Below are 20,944 nucleotides of genomic sequence, written 5' to 3'. Positions count from 1 at the left end.
AGACAGGATTACGAGAGTATTTGGCTCGGTGCTAGGAATGATAAACGAGAAAGACCACTTCAGTGCCGCAGGAAACTTCAACTGGTCATGGAGGATATACAAGAATTCTATCCTCGACGCTGACAGTGTCATTTGAGAATATAAAATGAACAACTTCAAAAGTAAAAGAAGGGTAATGGAATGCATTCTAATTAAATCAAACCGTGCTAAGGGAATTAGAATAGCAAATGAGGTACTAAAAGTAATAAATAGGTTTTCCTTTTTGTACAGCGAAGTAATTGGTGATGGTTAAGATAGAGAGGATATAAAATGCAGACTGGCTCTTATTCTTAGCACCATAAGATTAGAACGGGGCCCGCTTTTTGGATAACTCACTTGAAAACATGTTTTTTTCCAATAATGTTTTGTATTCTGTCAGTGTATATCGTGTGTGGGAGGCTACATTACTGACCAATTTCAAAACTATCTGGAATAGGTTTCGAATTCCAAGATTCTCATTTGCGCAACTTAGTATCATAAAAGAGAAACGGAATTTAATAGAATAACATTCTGATCCTTAGTAAAATTTATTAGTAAATTTAAATTAACTGACAGCCTGTTTGCATAGCCTTCATCCTGGTAGTGATTTGTTAAAGTAATCACTCAGTTATTTTGAATGCAGGAACTACGAATACAGTGAAAGACATTTGACTTTCCTTCCCTATTCTTGTGTTTAGACCGCTTGATGTCCAGTATTTCAAAATAGTGGGCTTCATTAGTTTGATAGTTTTATTTATCTGTTCATCTAAACACAGATTTTTTAAGATATTTTTTAGTGTGCTGCGACATGCTTTGTCGTGTTCAGTGTCACATAAAAATTATATTAATCACAACACGCAACAGATTGCGAAGAGTGTGTTGTAAATCATCGCCGGCGGTTGTGGCCGAGCGGTTCCAGGCGTTTCAGTCCGGAGCCGCGCTGCTGCTACGGTCGCATGTTCGACCCCTATCTCGGGCATGGATGTGTGTGATGTCCTTAGGTTAGTTATGTATATGTAGTTCTAAGTCGACCTCAGATGTTAAGTCTCATAGTGCTTAGAGCCATTTTTTGTAAATATCCAACAAGACGATCCAAGTACTCTATATTAAGGGAAGATTGTACATGCAGTTGTAGATCACTTTCACCTCTGCTGTAATCGTCTGATTTTCTACTGAAGTTTGTCAAATGGATTCGGGGACTGCATGTCTTCAGAATTATCTGATATCATTTCAAGCAACTATATAATTTATCCCATTTAAATATTTATTTCTGTGATAGATAAGCACCCATTTTAATCCTTTGTTCATTAATAATTCGGTACAGAAATTACTGCCGTAGTTGAGTGAGTTGTCATTATCATTTTCTTCAGTGATTTGTGTACGTTACCACATTTGTATTCGCCCATATTTGGAACTGGTAGCCTTATGCCCGAGCTCCTTAGGTCTGTGATCACATGGCCAAGTGGTTTAAATGATCAGTGTGTTGGAGAATAAATTTGGGATACCAGCCTTGAAGCAGGTGGCACATACTTTCTCCCTGAAGAAGGCGCTAATATATGTTGACATAGACTCCATGAGGCAAAGAGAACGTTGGAATGCTATCGTCATAAGCGTAATATCAGTTGCCATATGGAACACTCGAGGGTTGCTCCTGTCATAGCGGCCTCATCTCGTTCAAAATCTTACGAGATGTTTGCAGTACAAGCGACGTTGTATCAGTCGAGAGTTTGTCAAAACATCTCACACAATACGGGGGTGATGGATTGGTGCCAGGACGATGAAAATATTGTTCGTTTGCTTGCTGTTGTAAGCGAGCAAACTGTTGCATCTTATCGGTCAACAGGTTCCCTTTTAGTTCATCAGAACAAGATGATGGCAAAAGCACAAAGAAGGCCTATTCCACCTGGTTTACATATTCGCTCCACGAGAACACCGCCTTCAACCTCCTGAAACGTGCCACGTTTGCATGTGGGATTCATAGACTCATGTAGAGTTTGACAAACCCATACCCTGTCAACCTGCAGTAATACGTACCACAACTCATCAGTCCGAATTTCGAGCATCTTGTGGCATTGTTTCCCGCGCCCATGTTAATGTCTGTGGGCTGCGAAGCGGTTGTCAATAAATACACAGGTAGGGTGGTAGCTTCCAAATATTGTTGACTGAAAAGAAAATGTTTCCACGGCGGTATGGGCTGCGAAAGCGAATTTATTCTAGTGCAAACCATTCCCAAGCGGATCTGAAGAGCCTTCGGGCATTGTGGAATCTACAATCAAACATTATCCGTCGACGTACATGGATGGTTTGAATCAGTTTCCTTACTTTCTACCATTAGACTGAATGCTGCCTGTTGGTAATGTGAGCACGTAACGCGGTCAGGTAAGTATATTCTGTGAAAAACCAAAAGAGAGAGAGAGAGAGGGAAAAAGAGAGAGAGAGAGAGAGAGAGAGAGAGAGAGAGAGAGAGAGAGAGAGAGAGAGGGGAGGGGGGTGTATCACGAAGGAATTATCTGATTGAGAAGGCATCGGTAGATATGATTGTGATGTACATGTATAGAAAAATGATTACAATTTCATAAAAACTGAATTATTTATTCAAGAGCACAAGCCGCACAAATTGAGCAAGTCAATAACGCGTTGGTGCACCTCTGGCAGTTATGCAAGCAGTTATTCGGCTTGGAATTGATTCATAATGTTGTTGGATGTCCACATGGGGGGTATCGCGCCACATTCTGTCTAACCGGCTCGTTAGATCGTCAGTATCTCGAGATGGGTGGAGGCCCCTGCCCATAATGCTCCGAACGTTCCCAAATGGGGCGAGATCCGATGACCTTACTGGCTAAGATAGGGTTTGGAATGTACGAAGAGAAGCAGCAGTATCTCTCGTCGTGTGAGAGCGGACATTATCTTTCTGAAATGTAAGGCGAGAATAGCTTGCTATGAAGGTCTATAGAATGGGTGTAAAATATCGACGACGTACTGCTCTTCTGTAAGGGCAGCACGGATAACAACCAAAGGGGTGCTGCTACGAAAAGAAATGTCACCCAGATGGTGATTCATGGTTGTCTGACCGTATGGCGGCCAACAGTCATGCTGGTATCCCACCTCTGTCCGGGTCCTCTTCGACCTGGAATCTCATTACTGGAGTAGAGTTGTTTTCGGTGATGGGTCTCGCATCGAATTACGCCTCAATTACCAGAAAAGACGTGGCTGGAGAAGATCCAGACAGGGGTGGGATACCAACCAAATATCGTCCGCTATACGGCGCGAAAACCAGCCGCGATGGTCTAGGGTGCCATGACTTTTCATAGAGGGACTGTTTAATTTTCATTCGCGGCACTCTTACAGCACAGTCGACGATACTGTACGCTCCCGTTGCCATTCAAGGCAAGCCATCTTGTTCTTACATTTCAGCAAAATAATGCCCGCCCTCACACGGCGAGTGTTTCTACTGGTTGTGTTTGTGCTTGCGAACCCTACCATGGCCGGAAATATCGCCCGATCTCTCCCAATTGAGTTTGCAGGATTATAGGCAAGGCTCTCCAACCAGCTCTTGATTTTTATGGTCTAACCAGCCAGTTGGACAAAATCTGGCACGATATCACTCAGGACTTTGTTAATCAATGACAATTTGAACAATTGCCTGCTTAAGAGCAAGAGTTGGACCAAAGCGCTATTAACTAACTATTCGTGAAGCTCTTTCTCTTGAACACGTCATGCTGTTTGTGGAACTGTAATAATCTGTTTGCCTAATACGCACAACTACCGTTCTTCACCCCATTCGGATAATTCCTTCGCAAGGTGTCGGTTTTTTTTTCTGGTAGTGTATATAAGTTGAGAAGAGGCTGATGGGAAATCATTCTATTGATAATAGGGGCCGGAAATCGGAAAATACACTCAAATAATTTTCAGAAAGGACAAATGGTATTCGTATCTTGGGAACAGCGAAGCTGGCTGCCTTTTCGCATCTTGCTGTCTTGGGCATCGATCTAAACTAGCTGAAGGATGGAAAGTATTGGACGGTCAAGCGCTGTCACGGAACTCGTCGATCTGTAACAGAGCTGACGACAAGTTACAGGCTAATACAGGCGGATGAGTTTCAGAACTCACTATTCAGTGCATGTTGTTGAACACCGGGCTCAGCAGCAGACGACTCAGGCGTGTTTCGATGTTGACGTTACGACGTCGTCAACGAACAGAGAAGTGGTCATATGATCTCGAGTTTGACCCTATGAGCAAAGGAAGGAGACGTGATGCAGTTGTTTGAAGAGCATGGCAGTGAACCCACGTGGAAGTCTTGGCCACAAGATTCGCCTTGTTAGAATCTAGTGAAACATATCTGGAACATTGTTTAGTGCCAGCTCCGTAGGTCTACCCACCAACCAGCGCTCCGAAATTTACAGGGATTACGTGACTTGTTTGTAGATGTCTAGTGCCACATGCGTCTGGAAACTTCCCAAGCACTTTTCGAATCCATGTCACCCAGAATCGCTACTGTATTGCTTGCCAAAGGTGGACCGACATAATATGATGGAGGTGAGAATAATCTTTTGGCTCATAGGTGTACTCGACCCCATGGAAGTTCATGGCTATACAGAGGATAATCACACAGATCATGCAACACTGTAATTTCATTTGGATACCGCTCTGAGAACTGTGAAGTAAAAGGAAGTCGCATAGTTGAAAAATTGCATAGAAACGTTACAACAATCTGTGGTTGATGGACAAGAATAAGAGATACTCTTTCAAATGGTCGTCTTTCATGCAGATTAAACGTTTATGTAAATGTAATGTTAACATAAAGGACTTGGCATTTACAAAATATTTCTAAATAGTCTAACAGTCTAACGACAACCAGGAATCAATAGGAAAATTTGCAGTTAATTTTCGTCGCTACTTACTGCAGTGTAAATGTTGTGACAGTGATATAGGAAAAGTAGAGCATGTTGCTACGTAAAAGGCAAAGACAACACCAGTACGAATCGATTTATTTGACAAAGTACAGTATGTACATCAAACAGCCCTCATAACGAAGGGAAGTGTAAATATTTCACCATGAACAAGACGTTCATAAGGCTTTTCCGGTAGTCCAACAAACGGTAGACACAAAAACTAAATTCATAGCATTGGCTCCTAGACCTTACCGGTTGTCGACACATTCTTAACGCCGAACTCACTAAAATCATCAGCAAAGTCCTCGGACGCCTGCCTCATCCACTCGGCTCGAGTCTCGGTGGATACAGTGCGTCAGTAACTCTACAGTTACTAAATTGCGCTTTACAATGTGTTATTACATTAAATGGTAAACTCGTTTGACAGTCTAAGAGAGCAATTTTCTTCCAAGGTCACTCCGTCCTATAACAGAATATAGGTTTGGTTTCTGAGAAGACTCTACCATGTTTTCAAGGTATCTAGGCGAGTTGAATATCTACTTTTGGAACAAAAATTAGATTACAAACCCGAAAACATACGTTAGTCGATGTTTCCTTTTTCTTAGCTACAGAATCCACTCAGTTAACCTATAGGCGCCTGTTTCTTGTTGACGAGGTATTGTATATCTCTGCTTAGTGTTCGGGACCGCCTCGGCGGCCCTGCTACCACTTGCTGTGACTCTTGATGCTGATGGTGGCGGCAAACAGAGCAAAGAAGAAGCCGGCCGCCCCCGTGGCGCCGACCAGCAGCACGAGGCCGCTGATCAGTAATGGCACCAGCGCGAAGAACTTGAGCTTGTAGGCGATCAGCAGCGGGATCAAGAACTTCTTCAGCTTCTTTTTCTTCTTCAGCTTCCCGCGCGCGTGGCCGACGAGGCCACGACCTGTGGACAGAACCCAGTTCCTGACACTAAGAGACCAGCTAAGTGTAGCAAGGCGGGAGTGCATCTAGAATGCTTAAGTCATCCAACAGGTAGTGAAGTTGTTGTGGAGTAACAGCGGCTGTGTAACTGACACTAAGAGACCAGCTAAGTGTAGCAAAGCGAGAGTGCATCTAGAATGCTTAAGTCATCCAACAGGCAGTGAAGTTGTTGTGGGGTAACAGCGGCTGTGTAACTGAGAAACGCTCGGGCACATAGTGGCTTTCGAAACTCCCGTAGTATTTGAGTCTAGAAAGAAACGTGGACTTGGTCTGGAGTACCATCGTGACCTAAAGCTCCATATTTTTAAGAACTGTCATTGTCTAGGAACTAGTATACAATCCTAACGACAATTTGAAAGATTCGTGTGATATCTCCGATATGCCATTATTTTCATTTTTATTTTATTCTGTCACTCATCTTATCTGTTCACTATTAATCATCATCATACTCTGTCAAAAGGCAATGAGTTCTTAAAGATAACCTTATACATCAATAAACAAATTGTATACACTCGTACACTTTGCATCACAAACAAGTTTTGTAAAAGCGCACGTTTACACTATATGTTAGAAATTATCCTGATACCCTTATGTAATGCAGAATCGACCACTAGACGTCATAAGAAGCGGACGCGCCAGTACTAAAGGAGGTGGGGAGTACTGTTTTGTCAGCAGAGAAGCGCTAACAGCAGCATGGGGCGGTCATAGGAGCTCATTGACTTCGAACGTGGACTAGTGATTGCAAGTCACCTGAGTAACAAATCCATCGGGAACATTTCAAAACTTCTAAAACTGCTTAAGTTGATTGTTGATAATGTGACAGTGAATTGGAAACTCGAAGGAAATACCACAGGCAAATCAAGACCAGACAGCCCTGATGAACTAATGGACACAGACTAAGCTCGATGGTTGTAAAAATTCGCATGAAATTGGCAGCAGGAATCACTAGTGAGTTCCGAAGTGCCACCAACAGTCCTGCTAGCACAGCGACTGTGCATAGTGAGTTAGAAGGTATGGGATCCAGCGGTCAAGCAGCATAAGCCATACATATCTATAGCGACACACGAGATCGGGTAAACAGCGACGCCAGTGGATAGTGAATGACTGGAAACGAGTGATTTGGAGCGATTCATCATGCTATACCCTACGGGAATCTTATGAAAGGTATGAATTTAGGAAATGCCTAGAGAATGTTTCCTGCCGTCATGAGTAGTGCCAGCAGTGAAGTACAAAGGTGATGGTGTTATGTTGTAGTGGTGTTTTCGGTGATTAGGGTGTGGTCCCTTGACAATACACATAAGAAAACTGTAACTGCGGAAAGAATGATCACCTTTCTCTGCACTGTGTACTACATACAGTAGAAGAATAGTATGTAGTTGATGATTGAGTCAACATGATAATGCACCCTGACGTACAGCAGCATACGTGTGGCAATGGTTTGTGGACAGTAGCATTCCTGAAATGGACGTACGTGCCCACAGACTAGACTGAACCTCAGTTTCGCTTCAGACCTCAATGTCCAACATACTCGCAATCTTCTCTCGTTTGGGGAGAATGGGCTGCGATTCCACCACAGACAATGAGGCATTTCATTGAAACTGTCCTCAGCATAGTTCAGGGTGTCATAAAGGCGCAAGGAGCGCGCGCACACACACACACACACACACACACACACACACACACACACACACTCTGATTATTAAATTCCACTGTTAGGATCCCGGACACTTTTTACTAACCCTCGTAAGGTGCGTGGGTGTACATTGACCCACAAGGATATTTGATGATCTATTATTCTGAAAATATTTGTTGTGGACAAATTGCCGTCATTGATTTCGTTTGACCCTTAGTGAAATGTATTCTGACAAAAAAAAATAGAGCTTTAGTTTCGCATCCACAACAATAGTACTTCTCAAGCTGGTGTCTTTTTGGACACTATGTGCTTTAACCTTCATTATCACAGCAGATTCTGACAATATTTAATTTGCCAACAATGGAATCTGGGTGTGGTAAGGTGGGTATAAAGAAGTGAAGTCATTAACAATGGAATTTCTATTTCTGTGGAAAAGAGGGAAGGGGGAGTGTGAATTTTTTCCTGTTACTAAATCATTTTGTAAAGTCATTCATTTCGACTCAGGTCACTAGGTTTCTACCTTTACAATTCACGTGATTTGTAGGTATTTTTCTAAAGGTAATTATCTATTTGCAAGATGATGAATTAGCAAACGTACTAATGAACACATCTGATAGTGATTAAGTAGTTCCGGAGGATGAAGATAATGTTTCTGAACGCAGCTTTTCATCTTCACTAGAAGGCGCAACTGATACACCATAACAGAAAATGGGAATCAGTGCAGTATAAGGATCAATCGATTGAATGGAATACAGAGCCCCTCAACTGGGACGGCATGCAGCATGTAACATAGTTCACCTGACTTCAGGACTAACGTGATACATCACATCGCGTATTACAGATGAATACTCAGTTTTCAAATTGTACTTTCCTCTAGCAAGTGGAAAAATTATACTACTCCATTCTAATGCTGATCGAATGCTTGTATATGGAGGTATTGGGAAAAAATAAGTTCTTCTTGCCTTAAATGCTTACACAGGTCTACTGTTATTAGCAGGAGTTTATAAGTCACGTAATGATCCTACTGAAAGTTTATTCAACGAATACAAAGGTCGACCAGTTTTCAGAGCTACACTTTCACAAGAAACGTTCAGACAGATATCAAAGGTTGTTGGATTTGATGACGGTGAGACCCGACTAGAAAGACATGAACAAGGTAAATTGGCAGCCGTAAGGAATTTGTCATGCAAATGGGTTGAGATATTACGTAAATTATACAATCCCAATATGTCTGTTTTATTAGACAAACAACTTGTTGCATTCACGGACCTTTTCCGCCAGCATACGCCTAGTAAACCAGCAAAGTGTGTCATCAAGTTTGGTTACTTTAGGAAACGATCGGGTAGTGTCGCTGAAGAGAACCAAGGTCTAAGGGTTGTAAGTGACTTGTGTCATTGTTTGAAAGGGCATAATATTATCTGTGACAATTTTTCCTCCTCCTACAAGCTAGGGTAAATGCTGATGAAGAGAATTATCGCAATTGTTGGAGCTGCGAGAAATCGTACCTTCCATTCCACCAAACCTATTGCAGATCGGGGGGGGGGGGGGGGGGGATTCCTGATAATACATCAACATTTACTTTCACAAAGGACACAACACTTGTATCATACATCTAAAAGAAATACATATAAGTCTCTGAGCAAAGCACTCTGCACAGTGGTGCAAAAGCAAGTAAGTGATGGCACCCAGAGAAAACCTCAACATATTTTAGACTACAACGCTAAAAACGGAGCTGTGGATCACTAGGCAGGGTGGTTTGATTTATAGTCATGGGAAATACAACAAATGACCTGTCGTTGTATTTCAGTGTCATCGACATATCTGCATATAGCTCTTACGTGGTGTGCAAGGCAGTTTACCCAACCTGGAAAGCAAACACCCTACAGTGACGAGGAGTATTCCTAGAAACTCCTGGAGAGCAGCTAATTGATGGCAATATGAAGCGACGAGGACATCTTCCAAGAGGAAATGGTGCAAGAGAATCTCTACAGAACATCATTTGAATCTGTACCCTCCACATCTGGAAACAAATGATCCAAGCAGTAAGAAGAGAGGCAGATGTCATCTATGTGAAAAAATTGATAACAAAAGTTCAGCGAAGCGTGTTATGTGTAAATAATTCACTTGGAGAAAATCTTACATACTCTTGAAAAGACTGTTAGTAAAAATTAGACATATTGTAGTAAAATTAATACACACATAACTATAACATTCGATAATTGTACTGTTATACTCTTCTATTACGCAGTTTGTATGGTTAATACGCTAAACTATGTAAGTTATAACTTTATTTATAATTTCAGTACATAAAAGTGTAAAAGTGTATCTGCAGAAAACTGCAAAACGGGTCTTTTTTGGACCCGAACATTTGTAGCCTATGTAGGGTTAATAGTGTGTTTTAATAGTCAGATAATACTCTAGGTGTAACAAGAAAAAAAAGATGTAAATATAAAAAGTGATGTACCAAGTCTTCATGTAGTCCTTTGCATAATTTCTTTATTAATAATACTTACATAACCTCAAAAGCTGATACGTGAAGCACGCAACAAGCATGAGAGTATGTCATGAAGTTTTTGCTATCACGCCGAGAAGACATAACTACGCTACTACTTTTCGTCTGGTTGTACGTACGTGTCTGCAGTCCTGGTATGCACCGAGCGAGGTGGCGCAGTGGTTAGCACACTGGACTCGCATTCGGGAGGACGACGGTTCAATCCCGTCTCCGGCCATCCTGATTTAGGTTTTCCGTGATTTCCCTAAATCGTTTCAGGCAAATGCCGGGATTGTTCCTTTGAAAGGGCACGGCCGATTTCCTTCCCAATCCTTCCCTAACCCGAGCTTGCGCTGCGTCTCTAATGACCTCGTTGTCGACGGGACGTTAAACACTAACCACCACCACCTGGTATGCACTGAAAGCTTCCGCTAGAGGAGCCAAAACAAAATGGCGCCTCCCACTGATAAAGCGTAGTTCTGCACCTAAAGGGGAACAACGCAGCAACAATACACGCTGATAGGTGGAAGTGTGCGATAACAAAGCAGAATCACATGACATGAAGCGAGACGCTTCCAGTGTCATCATAAAAGTATGAATGGCAGAACAGTGGCATACACTCGGTGAAGAATGGACTAACAAGAGACGAAGCGAACTAGTGCTCGACGATCGTCGTAGAACCTTCGAGACGATAGCGGAAAAAGTGGAAATCTATACTGGATCAGTTTTCAACACCTTTCACAACATTTTCACAGAGGTCGCCGGCGTTCGGTTCCATAAATGCTCACATCCATTGCAGAAAGCTCACCACTTTGAGGCAATAGTGGAAATAATGCAGCGTCAGGCCAATCCAATTGACGTCTATACGCGGCTAGAGAAAGCTTTTGACAATGTTGACTGGAATACTCTCTTTCAAATTCTAAAGGTGGCAGGGGTAAAATACAGTGAGCGAAAGGCTATTTACAATTTGTACAGAAACCAGATGGCAGTCGAGGGGCATGAAAGGGAAGCAGCGGTTGGGGAGGGAGTGAGACAGGGTTGTAGCCTCTCCCCGATGTTATTCAATCTGTATATTGAGCAAGCAGCAAAGGAAACAAAAGAAAAATTCGGAGTAGGTATTAAAGTCCATGGTGAAGAAATAAAAACTTTTAGGTTGCCGATGATATTGGATTGTGTCAGAGACAGCAAAGGACTTGGAAGAGCAGTTGAACGGAATGGACAATGTCTTGAAACGGGGGTATAAGATGAACATCAAAAAAAGCAAAACGAGGATAATGGAATGTAGTCAAATTAAGTCGGGTGATGCTGAGGGAATTACATTAGGAAATGAGACACTTAAAGTAGTAAAGGAGTTTTGCTATTTGGGGAGCAAAATAACTGATGATGGTCGAAGTAGAGGATATAAAATGTAGACTGGCAATGGCAAGGAAATCGTTTCTGAAGAAGAGAAATTTGTTAACATCGAATATAGATTTACCTGTCAGGAAGTCGTTTCTGAAAGTATTTGTATGGAGTGTACTCATGTATGGAAGTGAAACATGGACGATAAATAGTTTGGACAAGAAGAGAATAGAAGCTTTCGAAATGTAGTGTTACAGAAGAATTCTGAAGATTAGATGGGTGGATCACATAACTAATGAGGAGGTATTGAATAGCATTGGGGAGACGAGGAGTTTGTGGGACAACTTGACAAGAAGAAGTTACCGGTTGGTAGGACATGTTCTGTGCCATCGAGGGATCACAAATTTAGCATTGGCGGGCAGCGTGGAGGGCAAAAATCGTAGAGGGAGACGAAGAGATGAATATACTAAGCAGATTCAGAAGGATGTAGGTTGCAGTAAGTACTGGGAGATGAAGAAACTTGCACAGGATAGAGTAGCATGGAGAACTGCTTCAAACCAACCTCAGGACTGAAGACAACAACAACAATATCAACGTGGCTAATCACCATGGACGAATGCTGGATGTTCTGTTTTCACCCCGAGAGAAAGTAGTAAACATGGCAGTGGAACACGTGGATTCACCGGCAGCGAAAAGGACACCGTCACAATTATCATCGGGCAAGGTGATGCTGAGGAACGTTAGAACTGCTGTTATACGTGTAAGTGGCAGATACCCAAGTCGCTTGACCAGGTTGCGGAAGACTGTCAAGAAAAAACGTCGTGAGAAGACACCATTGTATGTCAGTAATTTTTAGAGCGATTTTCGACATGTAGCTTTTTCTGAACAGTCGAAATGCAGACTTCTACAACCAACGTCTCCCACAAATCATCCACCACTGTGTATATCATCTCGATTCGAAGGCTGAATATGTTTGGAAAAATTAACACCATAGTCCAGATTCGTTGCCACTGCTTGGTTTTTTTTTGAGGTAATAAGCTAAACCGTTTGACTACCCTACACACACAAAGGCGACGGGGAGGGATGTTACACTTACATTTGTGCACCTTTCAACTTTTCCAGCTTGACACAGAATGACAGCGCTTTATATGCACGTGGTGGCCACTCATATAGTTTTGTCTGTATTATGTTTCTTGTATTGGTAAAGTTGGAGACCTGGGACACTACCTCTCAACGTCTTGGTTTTTCTTCTTTCTTGAAGAGTTGAAGATAAGCAGCGTGTGGTTGGAAACAGGTGCACTGTGAAATTTTCTTTTGATTGTATCAAGATTAGTCCAAAATAAACTGAAATTTCGTGCCATGGTATGGTACGCGGATTAAAAGATATGGATTAAGAAGACAGATATGAATCGTAATTTAAATTTTTATAGCTTAAGGTAATATACAGAAGCCAACAAGGAACCGTCTTGATGTTCAGTGTAAACAATTCGTCCTGTGACTTCACTGTTTCCTGCTAGCCCATTCTTTTGATCACGTGGCGGGTGTAGTTGATAGTCATATCTTCAGTTGTTGTTAGTTGTTTCAAAGTGATTAGAGTGCCCTATCTTCGTACCTTGAATAATTCGAATATACTATGCACAAATCTGTGAATGAAAGGTTCTGTATAGTCGAAGCGTTCACATGCAACGGTTCTCTTAAGAAATTTTCATATTCTAAGTCTATCCGTAAGCCTCAACTTCGAAGTCTGAAAGTTGTTGCAAATGTTGTGTAGAAAATTACTGCTAGTGTTTGTCAGGCGGATTTCGTAACACGTAGTTGTTAAAAGTACGTCTTCTCATTCTGTGCTTACGTCTTTACACATGAAACTGTGTCTTTTTTCTTGTATTGAGGTCCTACTTCCGGTTGATGAAGAAACGATGGGTAAGCATGGCGAATTGTTACTGAAAAAGACTATGGATGCCTAGCTATCCCTAACAGTATGTTTTATGGGTAACGAAGTAGGTTCAAATTTCTTGTCATGCGAATAGCCGAACTAATTGCAACTGTTTACGGAAACCCTCATATTGCGCATAAAATTCCTCTCCACCACAAAAAATGGAGTTTAACACTGTGAGACAAAAATGTGATCCTACTTTAGAGACTATTATAGCAGAAGGTTAACCCAGAGTTCTGGAATTTCATTACCACGTTAAGCGCGATTGGATGCTGATGCCAAACAGACGGAGTGCCCGCGTTCTCCTGAAACTCCAGAAACACTTCGGGCCCGATGAGGCACTGTGGTACATAGAAGAGCTTCTTCCCCTTTTTATAGTACTTTTGAGTCGGCAGGCCCATTCTCAAGTTGTCTCTCTTGTAATCAGCCATGCTGTCTAGGCTTAACCTGGTATCACCAGCTCCCACAGATTATAAAAAAATTGTGAAATACATGAAATATCCTGCATGTAGAATAGCATTTGAGAGTTCATCAGACATACTAGAACATAAGGGAGGCTGTTTACACTCTGCTGCTGTTAGACATGCGACTCGTAGATCGCTACAAACGGCTGAAGAACAGCGGGGTATTCTTTATAATGAGAGCCTTCAGTCGTCGGATTCCAGAGATATGGCCAAGTTACGAAGTAAAATTGGGACTGCATTCTGCAGGCCTTGCCGTTTAAGTTCGTAGGTTATGTGATGCACTTAAGAATAAGGTCAAATACGTTAGTTTTTAATCTAGCGAAATAGGAAAGTGAATTAGTTGTGTTAGGAAAAGCAGCAATACCAATCACAACATCCACATTACGGGAAATCCACCAACCAGAAGCGTTCTTCTAACCGCTTAAGTTTTACACATGCACAAACAAATGGAATCTTTTGTAGCAACTGATAAACCTTTTTTCATCGTGATCCAGCACCTGTGCTACAGAAAAATTTATCATTGTATTGGTTCCCTCTTTCTTTCCCTCTTTATTGTCAAGCCTTCTACGAAATTATCAATCACATCTGTGGAACATTACTGAATACTATATTATTTTATTTTAGACGCGTATGGATAGATAGGTAGAAAATTACTTCATACAGCTCAAAATTGTGTATTAGCTACTGAAAGTAGTAGACAGACAACGACGCTAGTTGTCGTACGAGCATGTACCAGCCAGCATTCTTCACCACCGTATTTTGGTTTCTGTTGAATTGTCATAACTTATACTTAGTCTTTCTCCTAAATGAGTCCCAGTGATGCAGGAGAAAGATCACAGGAGCAATTACAAATCGTCTGCTGCGAACGAGATTTAGTTCCACCGTAATTAACAGAAACTTGTTTTCCAATTTTGCATCGTTAAACCTGCGTAACGTACATGATCCAAATTCTTTTAATTACCTCAGAATAAATTGCATGAAATGTTACTGTACAGTACACTGATACTTTAAAAGTTACTTATAATAGTTTATTTTCCCTGAAAACAAGCAGCTTGCAGATTGAGTATTAAACAGCACTGACATTTTACCAGAAATAGATGTACATCTTGTGAAAGAACTTCGTGTTATACTTTTGTCTGTATCTGAAACAGAGTACACCCATAGTGGTGTAACTAAAGAAAAGTCGAAGGTACGTAACAGGCATTATACACTTATCGTCAAAGTAACTCCCCTGTAGCAACACTGTTCTCCGACATGTCTGTCAATATGAAATAGTTTACTAGCTATTTCCGAAACGATTCTGAAGTATGTTTTGATTAATCCAAATTTTTTGATGAGTTTCGAGTTTTCAATAACATTTCACTGTTTCATATCATCGACTCTTACGACCTGCGATCGCTAAATGTGAAGCAAAATCTTAAAACTACAATTAACGTCGATTGTACATATTATGAACGTATTTAAGGAGTGTGCTCTTTGCATCACATATATACAGCAAAAATAAGAAAATTTAGCAAGTGAGAATGTACAAAATCCTTCTGCTGGTTGTGCTCCATTGTATGAGTAAGAAATGCCCACTGCTGTTGAGGGAAATGAAAGTGAGAACTTACAAGGACACAAGTAATGAGAATGGCTGTATACTGGATGTCCCAGAAATGTTACGAAAACCTTCGAGTGGTTGCACAGGGTGTCTTGAGGAACAAACCGATCATAAGAACTCGTTTCCGCAAACATAATCCAACGACGCCACAGAGCATCAAAGTAGGCGCCAGCGCCTGTCACTAGGCCACCCCTAGCAGCAAACGTGACGTTGTTCGCTGATGGACCGTAGGCGGAAGGTCCCGCAATGTTGTTTGTTATTCAGTGATCGCAACTTATCGTCACAATCGCTAATGGAAGAGAAGGAGCTAGCTGCTGCATAAACTGGCCTAGTCTCCTATGGAATCGATGTTTTGTTGCCTCGTTTGACGACGGTTTTGGACATCGGTTTCCTCTTGTAGTTTGTTTTGTTCTATATACCGAAAAAAATGGAGGTTCTTGAGTGTTCGAGGAGAAAAAAAGACTGTTCAAGGAAACCCCTTTCCAAACTCGTCATCCACCGAGGCAACAGAGCATCGCATTCATAGGAGACAAGGCATTTCCAGGCCGACATCATTACGAGAATCGTCGAAATTGTGAAAAAAGCCTATCACTTTGGCCCCCCTCATTATCTCATTGAGCTCACGGACATAAAACCGCAAGACATTAGAGCACTGCTCAAAATGTAAGCAGCATTTATCCGCATTATATCCGTGATAGATTACTATATGTTAAAATAGATATTCACTAAACAATTTTTGCGTGCGGAGGAACGAGAACAATTTAAATGCTCCTCAACACCCAGGCGTTAGTGCTTGGTTTTGTAGTTGGATACGCATTAGGTCTGTACAGTTTTCAATAAGATGAGGCCTGTGGCTATTGGTCTGAGCAACTGGCAATAGCGCAAGAGAATCTACATTTGTTAGTCCTTCCACAAGACAGGTGCATCACATTTGTGTATAACTATATTTTTTGTCTTGAGTACACTAAACTGGAAAAGTTAAATCTGTTAATATCGAATAGAAATTTGCATGTTTCTTTTCTGAAGGTGTTTTTCTCGAATAAAACCTCACACGGAAATAAAACTTGAACGGTAAACAGTTAACAAGAAGAAAACTGTGGCTTTTGAAATTCGGTGGTACAAGAGAACGCTATAGTTTCGATATCACATGCCTAAAGAACAGGTACTGATAGTAATAGGGAAATAATGAAATTTGTGGCACCGTTTGACTACAAGAAGGTGTCGGTTGATATGTTGTATCTTGTGACAACAATAAATATAGCCAGTTTGCTCATTGATGTAAAACGTGGTTTGATGTCAGTAAGTAAGTTAAAATGGCTGCCGATTACAGCAGTTGCGCAGAACAGGGCATGGAGAGCTACACAAAATCGGTCTTCTGTATTGTAGACCGCAACAGCGACATACTGAACTGTCACACAAATAAACAATCACTTAAAAACGTAGTAATATAACAACACATGATTTAGAGAGCAGTATATTTAAAACTATCTTGAAGCATTACGTGAACACTACGTAAGAAATAACGGAGATCATATTCTTCACGTCTAACTGAACTGCAAGAGTAATAGTTACATCAAGAATGGAAGTAGAAATATAAAACAGATACGTAATTTCATTTTTCACTTGTAATAACTTCATCAGAAAGAATAATGGTAACCCCTCTGTCTCTCCGCCATCATGTCCCTCAGATTCGTTTGTCTGTCTTTTCAAGTATTTTCTGCGTGTGAGTGTTTCTTTTCTTCGAGTGTGGGTGTGCACGCTCGCGTGCTCGTGTGTGTGTGTGTGTGTGTGTTTGTGTGTGTGTCTGTGTGTGTGTGTGTTTGTGTGCGTGTGTGTGTTTGTGGGTGTCTGTGTGTGTGTGTGTGTGTGTGTTTGTCAGATACAGAGAGAAGACGAATAACAGGAAAAGAGAGAGGTGGAAACGAACGAGAAACGAGGGGTCGGATCCGAATGAATACTAACTAATTCGTAAAAGAGTGTGACTTATGTGCTCAAGCATGGTTGCATTAAAGGCAAGTACCTTTGTCGATGACAATAGCTGTTTCGCCGCCATCACCGCTTGCTCTTCTCAAGTTGCAACCAGCTCTTCTCCGCCTTCGGGCGTTGCCCGCCGAGAGCCTCGTGTTGTTTGTAGACGCGGCCTCCGCTGCTCCTGCGTGCCGGCAACCGCTAGTTGCGTTGTGTGCCTCTTGCAAACCCCACCAGTCACCTTCCTCCAAGCCGTCGTTGCTTGCGCTTCTCTCTGTAAACTTTGCATTTATCCGTTGAGCGCCATCATCTGCGTCAGCTGTTTGTATGCGCACCGAAGCAGTCGAGCTTCTGTTAGGATGACTCTCATTTAAGTGTCTATTCAGAGTTATGTTTCTTGCCACTGGCGTTGTAGATGTCACGATTTCCGGTGGCAACGAGTGGACTCTAAAAATAGCTGCCGCTAGAAGCAGTGCATTCGTTGTCCACATCTTTGTCATTGAAGATGCGTGTCAATCATTTTAGTTAGTGAAACAGAACTACTCAACATCAATTAGAGCATTGATCTTCCATATCCAGCGTCTTGCGTTGCCACTATTGATGACGGCGTTTGTTCTTGACGTTCGGTGGTGAAGTGAACGTGTCTGCTTCCGAGAGCAATCTGTCAGACTGCGCCGGCTCTTTGGCCACGCGACCCCTCCCTCTTCTCTTTTTTCCTCTCTCCTGTACCGTCTTCGTACCCCACCACGTCTCCTCCCTAGGCAGCTGCGGTCCGCACACTACCGTCAAAACGATCTCTCTGCCGTCGTACCGCTGTGTCATCTGTCACGCCCTACTTTGCGAGAGTGATGCGCTGTGGATCACGTTTCACGCTTCAATTACGTCGCTGCCACGCCCCCTGCGTTCGCAAATGGCCATCCCTCGCAGGCGCAATTTCCTGCCAGGGCAATTTCCGTCCCCAGACTGCTGTTCGTGGCGGAACTCACTGTCCGAAACGGCGTCGCTCCGTCGTCTCGTGGCCGCATCGCACTGACCGAGCATGCTCGCCGAGCGTGATGGGTCATCAGCTCACCTCAATCTTGGCAATACCTGCTGCCGGGGACAGAAAGCTTTTCTGACGCATTGCTATCCAGCTGACAAGCCGCCAGCTCTATAACCCATAATGTGGTGGCAACATACTGACACATGTTACCGTTTAAGACGAGAAATGCGACAAGCCTACAGAGAAGCGTAAAATTTAAATGGTTCAAATGGCTCTGAGCACTATGGAACTTAACATCTCTGGTCATCAGTCCTCTAGAACTCACAACTACTTAAACCTAACTAACCTACGGACATCACACACGTCCATGCCGGAGGCAGGATTCGAATACGATGAAAGTTACAAATAAGTTCTCAGATAGTCTATAGAAGTTGAAGCGAACAGTGGTGGGGAAAAATATTGTAGGGGACTGAGAAAGCAACGAAAGTTCTGTAGGAAACAAAGAACTCAAGTCACACGTCGATTACGTTACATTCTAACTGCCGGAATCAAAGTAAATAAATAAACTTTGGAGTAGTCCAATTGATCAACTCGTCTACAAGAATACTATATGTTACCGGGAGTATTTTTTTCACTGGTTTTCCCCCAGCGTTTTGTGACGTTTATAGCTTTACCAACATAACATTCTAATAGTTATTTTAAACAGAACATCATTTAAATTTACCCGCGACCTACAAACGATACGAATCTATGTGTACATGGATTTTCCTCGTTCCTGGAGTGAGTTTACAGATTTTAAAATTTTACTTCAGAGGAATTTTAAAATAATATTTTTACGTTGTGAATAACATTTTCATGGTTTACTACGTTTTGAATTTCAGCTTTAACCTTTACAAGTCCGCTCTGGAAATTTTTACTCCAGCAATCAATACTGGGTACAAGATGCACAATTACCAGGTGAAACCATTTTTTTTTTGGATAGCTTATTTACTTATGCAAAGAATAATGTGAGCCATGTGAAGCTAGGCCGAATTAATATGGTGTTACGTCAACGTAAGAATGTAGCAACTACATGTCCAGTCTGCTACGGCTTCATTCACTCTTGGACATATTTCTTATCCATGACGCATCGCCACAGCCCTTAGTGCAAATATATTTACAAATCATGAAGTTTTCCGAATACTGCAATATGCAGCGTAATTGAAAGTCGCAAACGATTAAAAATGTGAGATGGACGAGGAACACAGATTTCAGCATTCATGACTAAATCTGATATCAGTTCGGTCTTCCGACTTACTGCTGCGGCCACAACCTCCTCAGCTGTCAGTAACACTTAAAGCTGAGGGACGTACTCCAATTTCTATCGTCCCCTACAGTTTTTAGTATCAACTACTCCCTCTACTACCATGGAAGCTGTTGTGTCATGCCTTAAAATGTGCGCTATTATCCTGTTCCTTACTCTCAGCGTTTCACATACACAGGGTGTAACAAAATTACATGGCGAAACTTTCAGGAAACGTACCTTTTCTAGTTCATCCTTCGGCAGACCTCAGCATTTCTTATGCGTAACCTTACTTTACAGTATCATTTAGTTACATCACATTTCACAGGCATCGACGCTCTTCGTTATGGAAAGTCAGTGATTCATGTCGATGCACTGCTGAGCTGCAAACGTGCATTATCGGAATTTCTTCTCTTAACTGAGGCATATGTCTGACCAGAAGCTTCCGAGAAACAACAGAACTACCTTTAGTTACATGTATTTGACTACCTTCTCACAAAATTTGACTCGATTCGCAGAAGACTAAAACACAAAAGTGGCAGGCGTAAAAAACTCACAAGAGAGCGTTTTTTACACGTAAAATCCGAATGAAGCTAGATTTTTTGAATCCAATTTCAATTTTTGTTGTAAGAATGCATTCTCTTTGATTCACATTCAACCGTTCCCGCGTATTTAAATCATGCAATTCACGTAAGAACGAGTTTCACGTGCTACATTTAAGTCGATTCGATAGGGTATTCAGATTATTGGATACAAAGAAATGCGATGTTTGAAGCGGTTCGAACAAGTTTAAAGGAAAGAAACGACGCGGTCCAAAAACCTCCTAGAAAACCTGATTTTTGACCAAGAAAAGCAAACAACATCAAGTTTTTTCATACGATTAAAACACATCTGAGACTAAGCTCCGGCACACCGGTGGACCAAATTTGAACCAACTAATTCGGAGTTATTAAGGGTGACTGTTTTTGCACTAAAATCGGAATCAGGGTTCTGTTTTTGCATGTAAAATTCGAACGGTGTAGATAAAAATGGCTCCATTAACTGAGCATTTATTATAGTTCAGTTAAAGTCTCTTACAAAAGAAATTAATCGATTCACACAATTTGTCTGGGTGCCAGCCCCGTTTCGTTGTTCAAATGTTGCTTAATACACTGCAACATAGCTACAGGAAGAATGGCTATACAAATGGTTGCTTGTCCAGGATAAATCAGACTTTCCATTCCACGTTCGTAGCTCAAATACGAAAGGAACCGAGCACCTAGACTCCACAAATCGCAGTTCTGCGCACTGCCTTCTGAGACATCCACGCTGTAACCATACTGTTAGAAATTGTTTCAACGAGGAAGGTCCTCTTGGCAGTGCTAGACTCCTTCTTATAC

General features: G+C 41.8%; 1 protein-coding gene across 1 annotated transcript; it reads right to left on the bottom strand.

Annotated features, from left to right (window-relative positions):
• Positions 1-4,990: 4,990 nt before the first annotated feature.
• On the bottom strand, positions 4,991-17,959 carry LOC126354762 (uncharacterized). The gene is made up of 2 exons (XM_050004652.1): positions 17,354-17,959; positions 4,991-5,833 (listed from the first exon to the last, which is right to left on the bottom strand). The coding sequence occupies exons 1-2, from the start codon at positions 17,799-17,801 to the stop codon at positions 5,613-5,615; spliced, it is 669 nt and encodes a 222-aa protein (XP_049860609.1). The 5' UTR covers positions 17,802-17,959; the 3' UTR covers positions 4,991-5,612.
• Between the last annotated feature and the right edge of the window lie 2,985 nt (positions 17,960-20,944).

Source organism: Schistocerca gregaria, chromosome 3, assembly GCF_023897955.1.
Source record: "Schistocerca gregaria isolate iqSchGreg1 chromosome 3, iqSchGreg1.2, whole genome shotgun sequence".
NCBI lineage: Eukaryota > Metazoa > Arthropoda > Insecta > Orthoptera > Acrididae > Schistocerca > Schistocerca gregaria.
The sequence above is the reverse complement of the archived record's forward strand: the minus strand, read 5'-3'. Positions and strand labels throughout refer to the sequence as shown.

Coding starts and splice junctions, on each gene's coding strand:
- LOC126354762 (XM_050004652.1), bottom strand. CDS start 17,801: ATGACAAAGATGTGGACAACGAATGCACTGCTTCTAGCGGCAGCTATT. Junction 5,834..17,353: donor AGCTATTGTCATCGACAAAG/GTACTTGCCTTT, acceptor TTCTGTCCACAG/GTCGTGGCCTCGTCGGCCAC.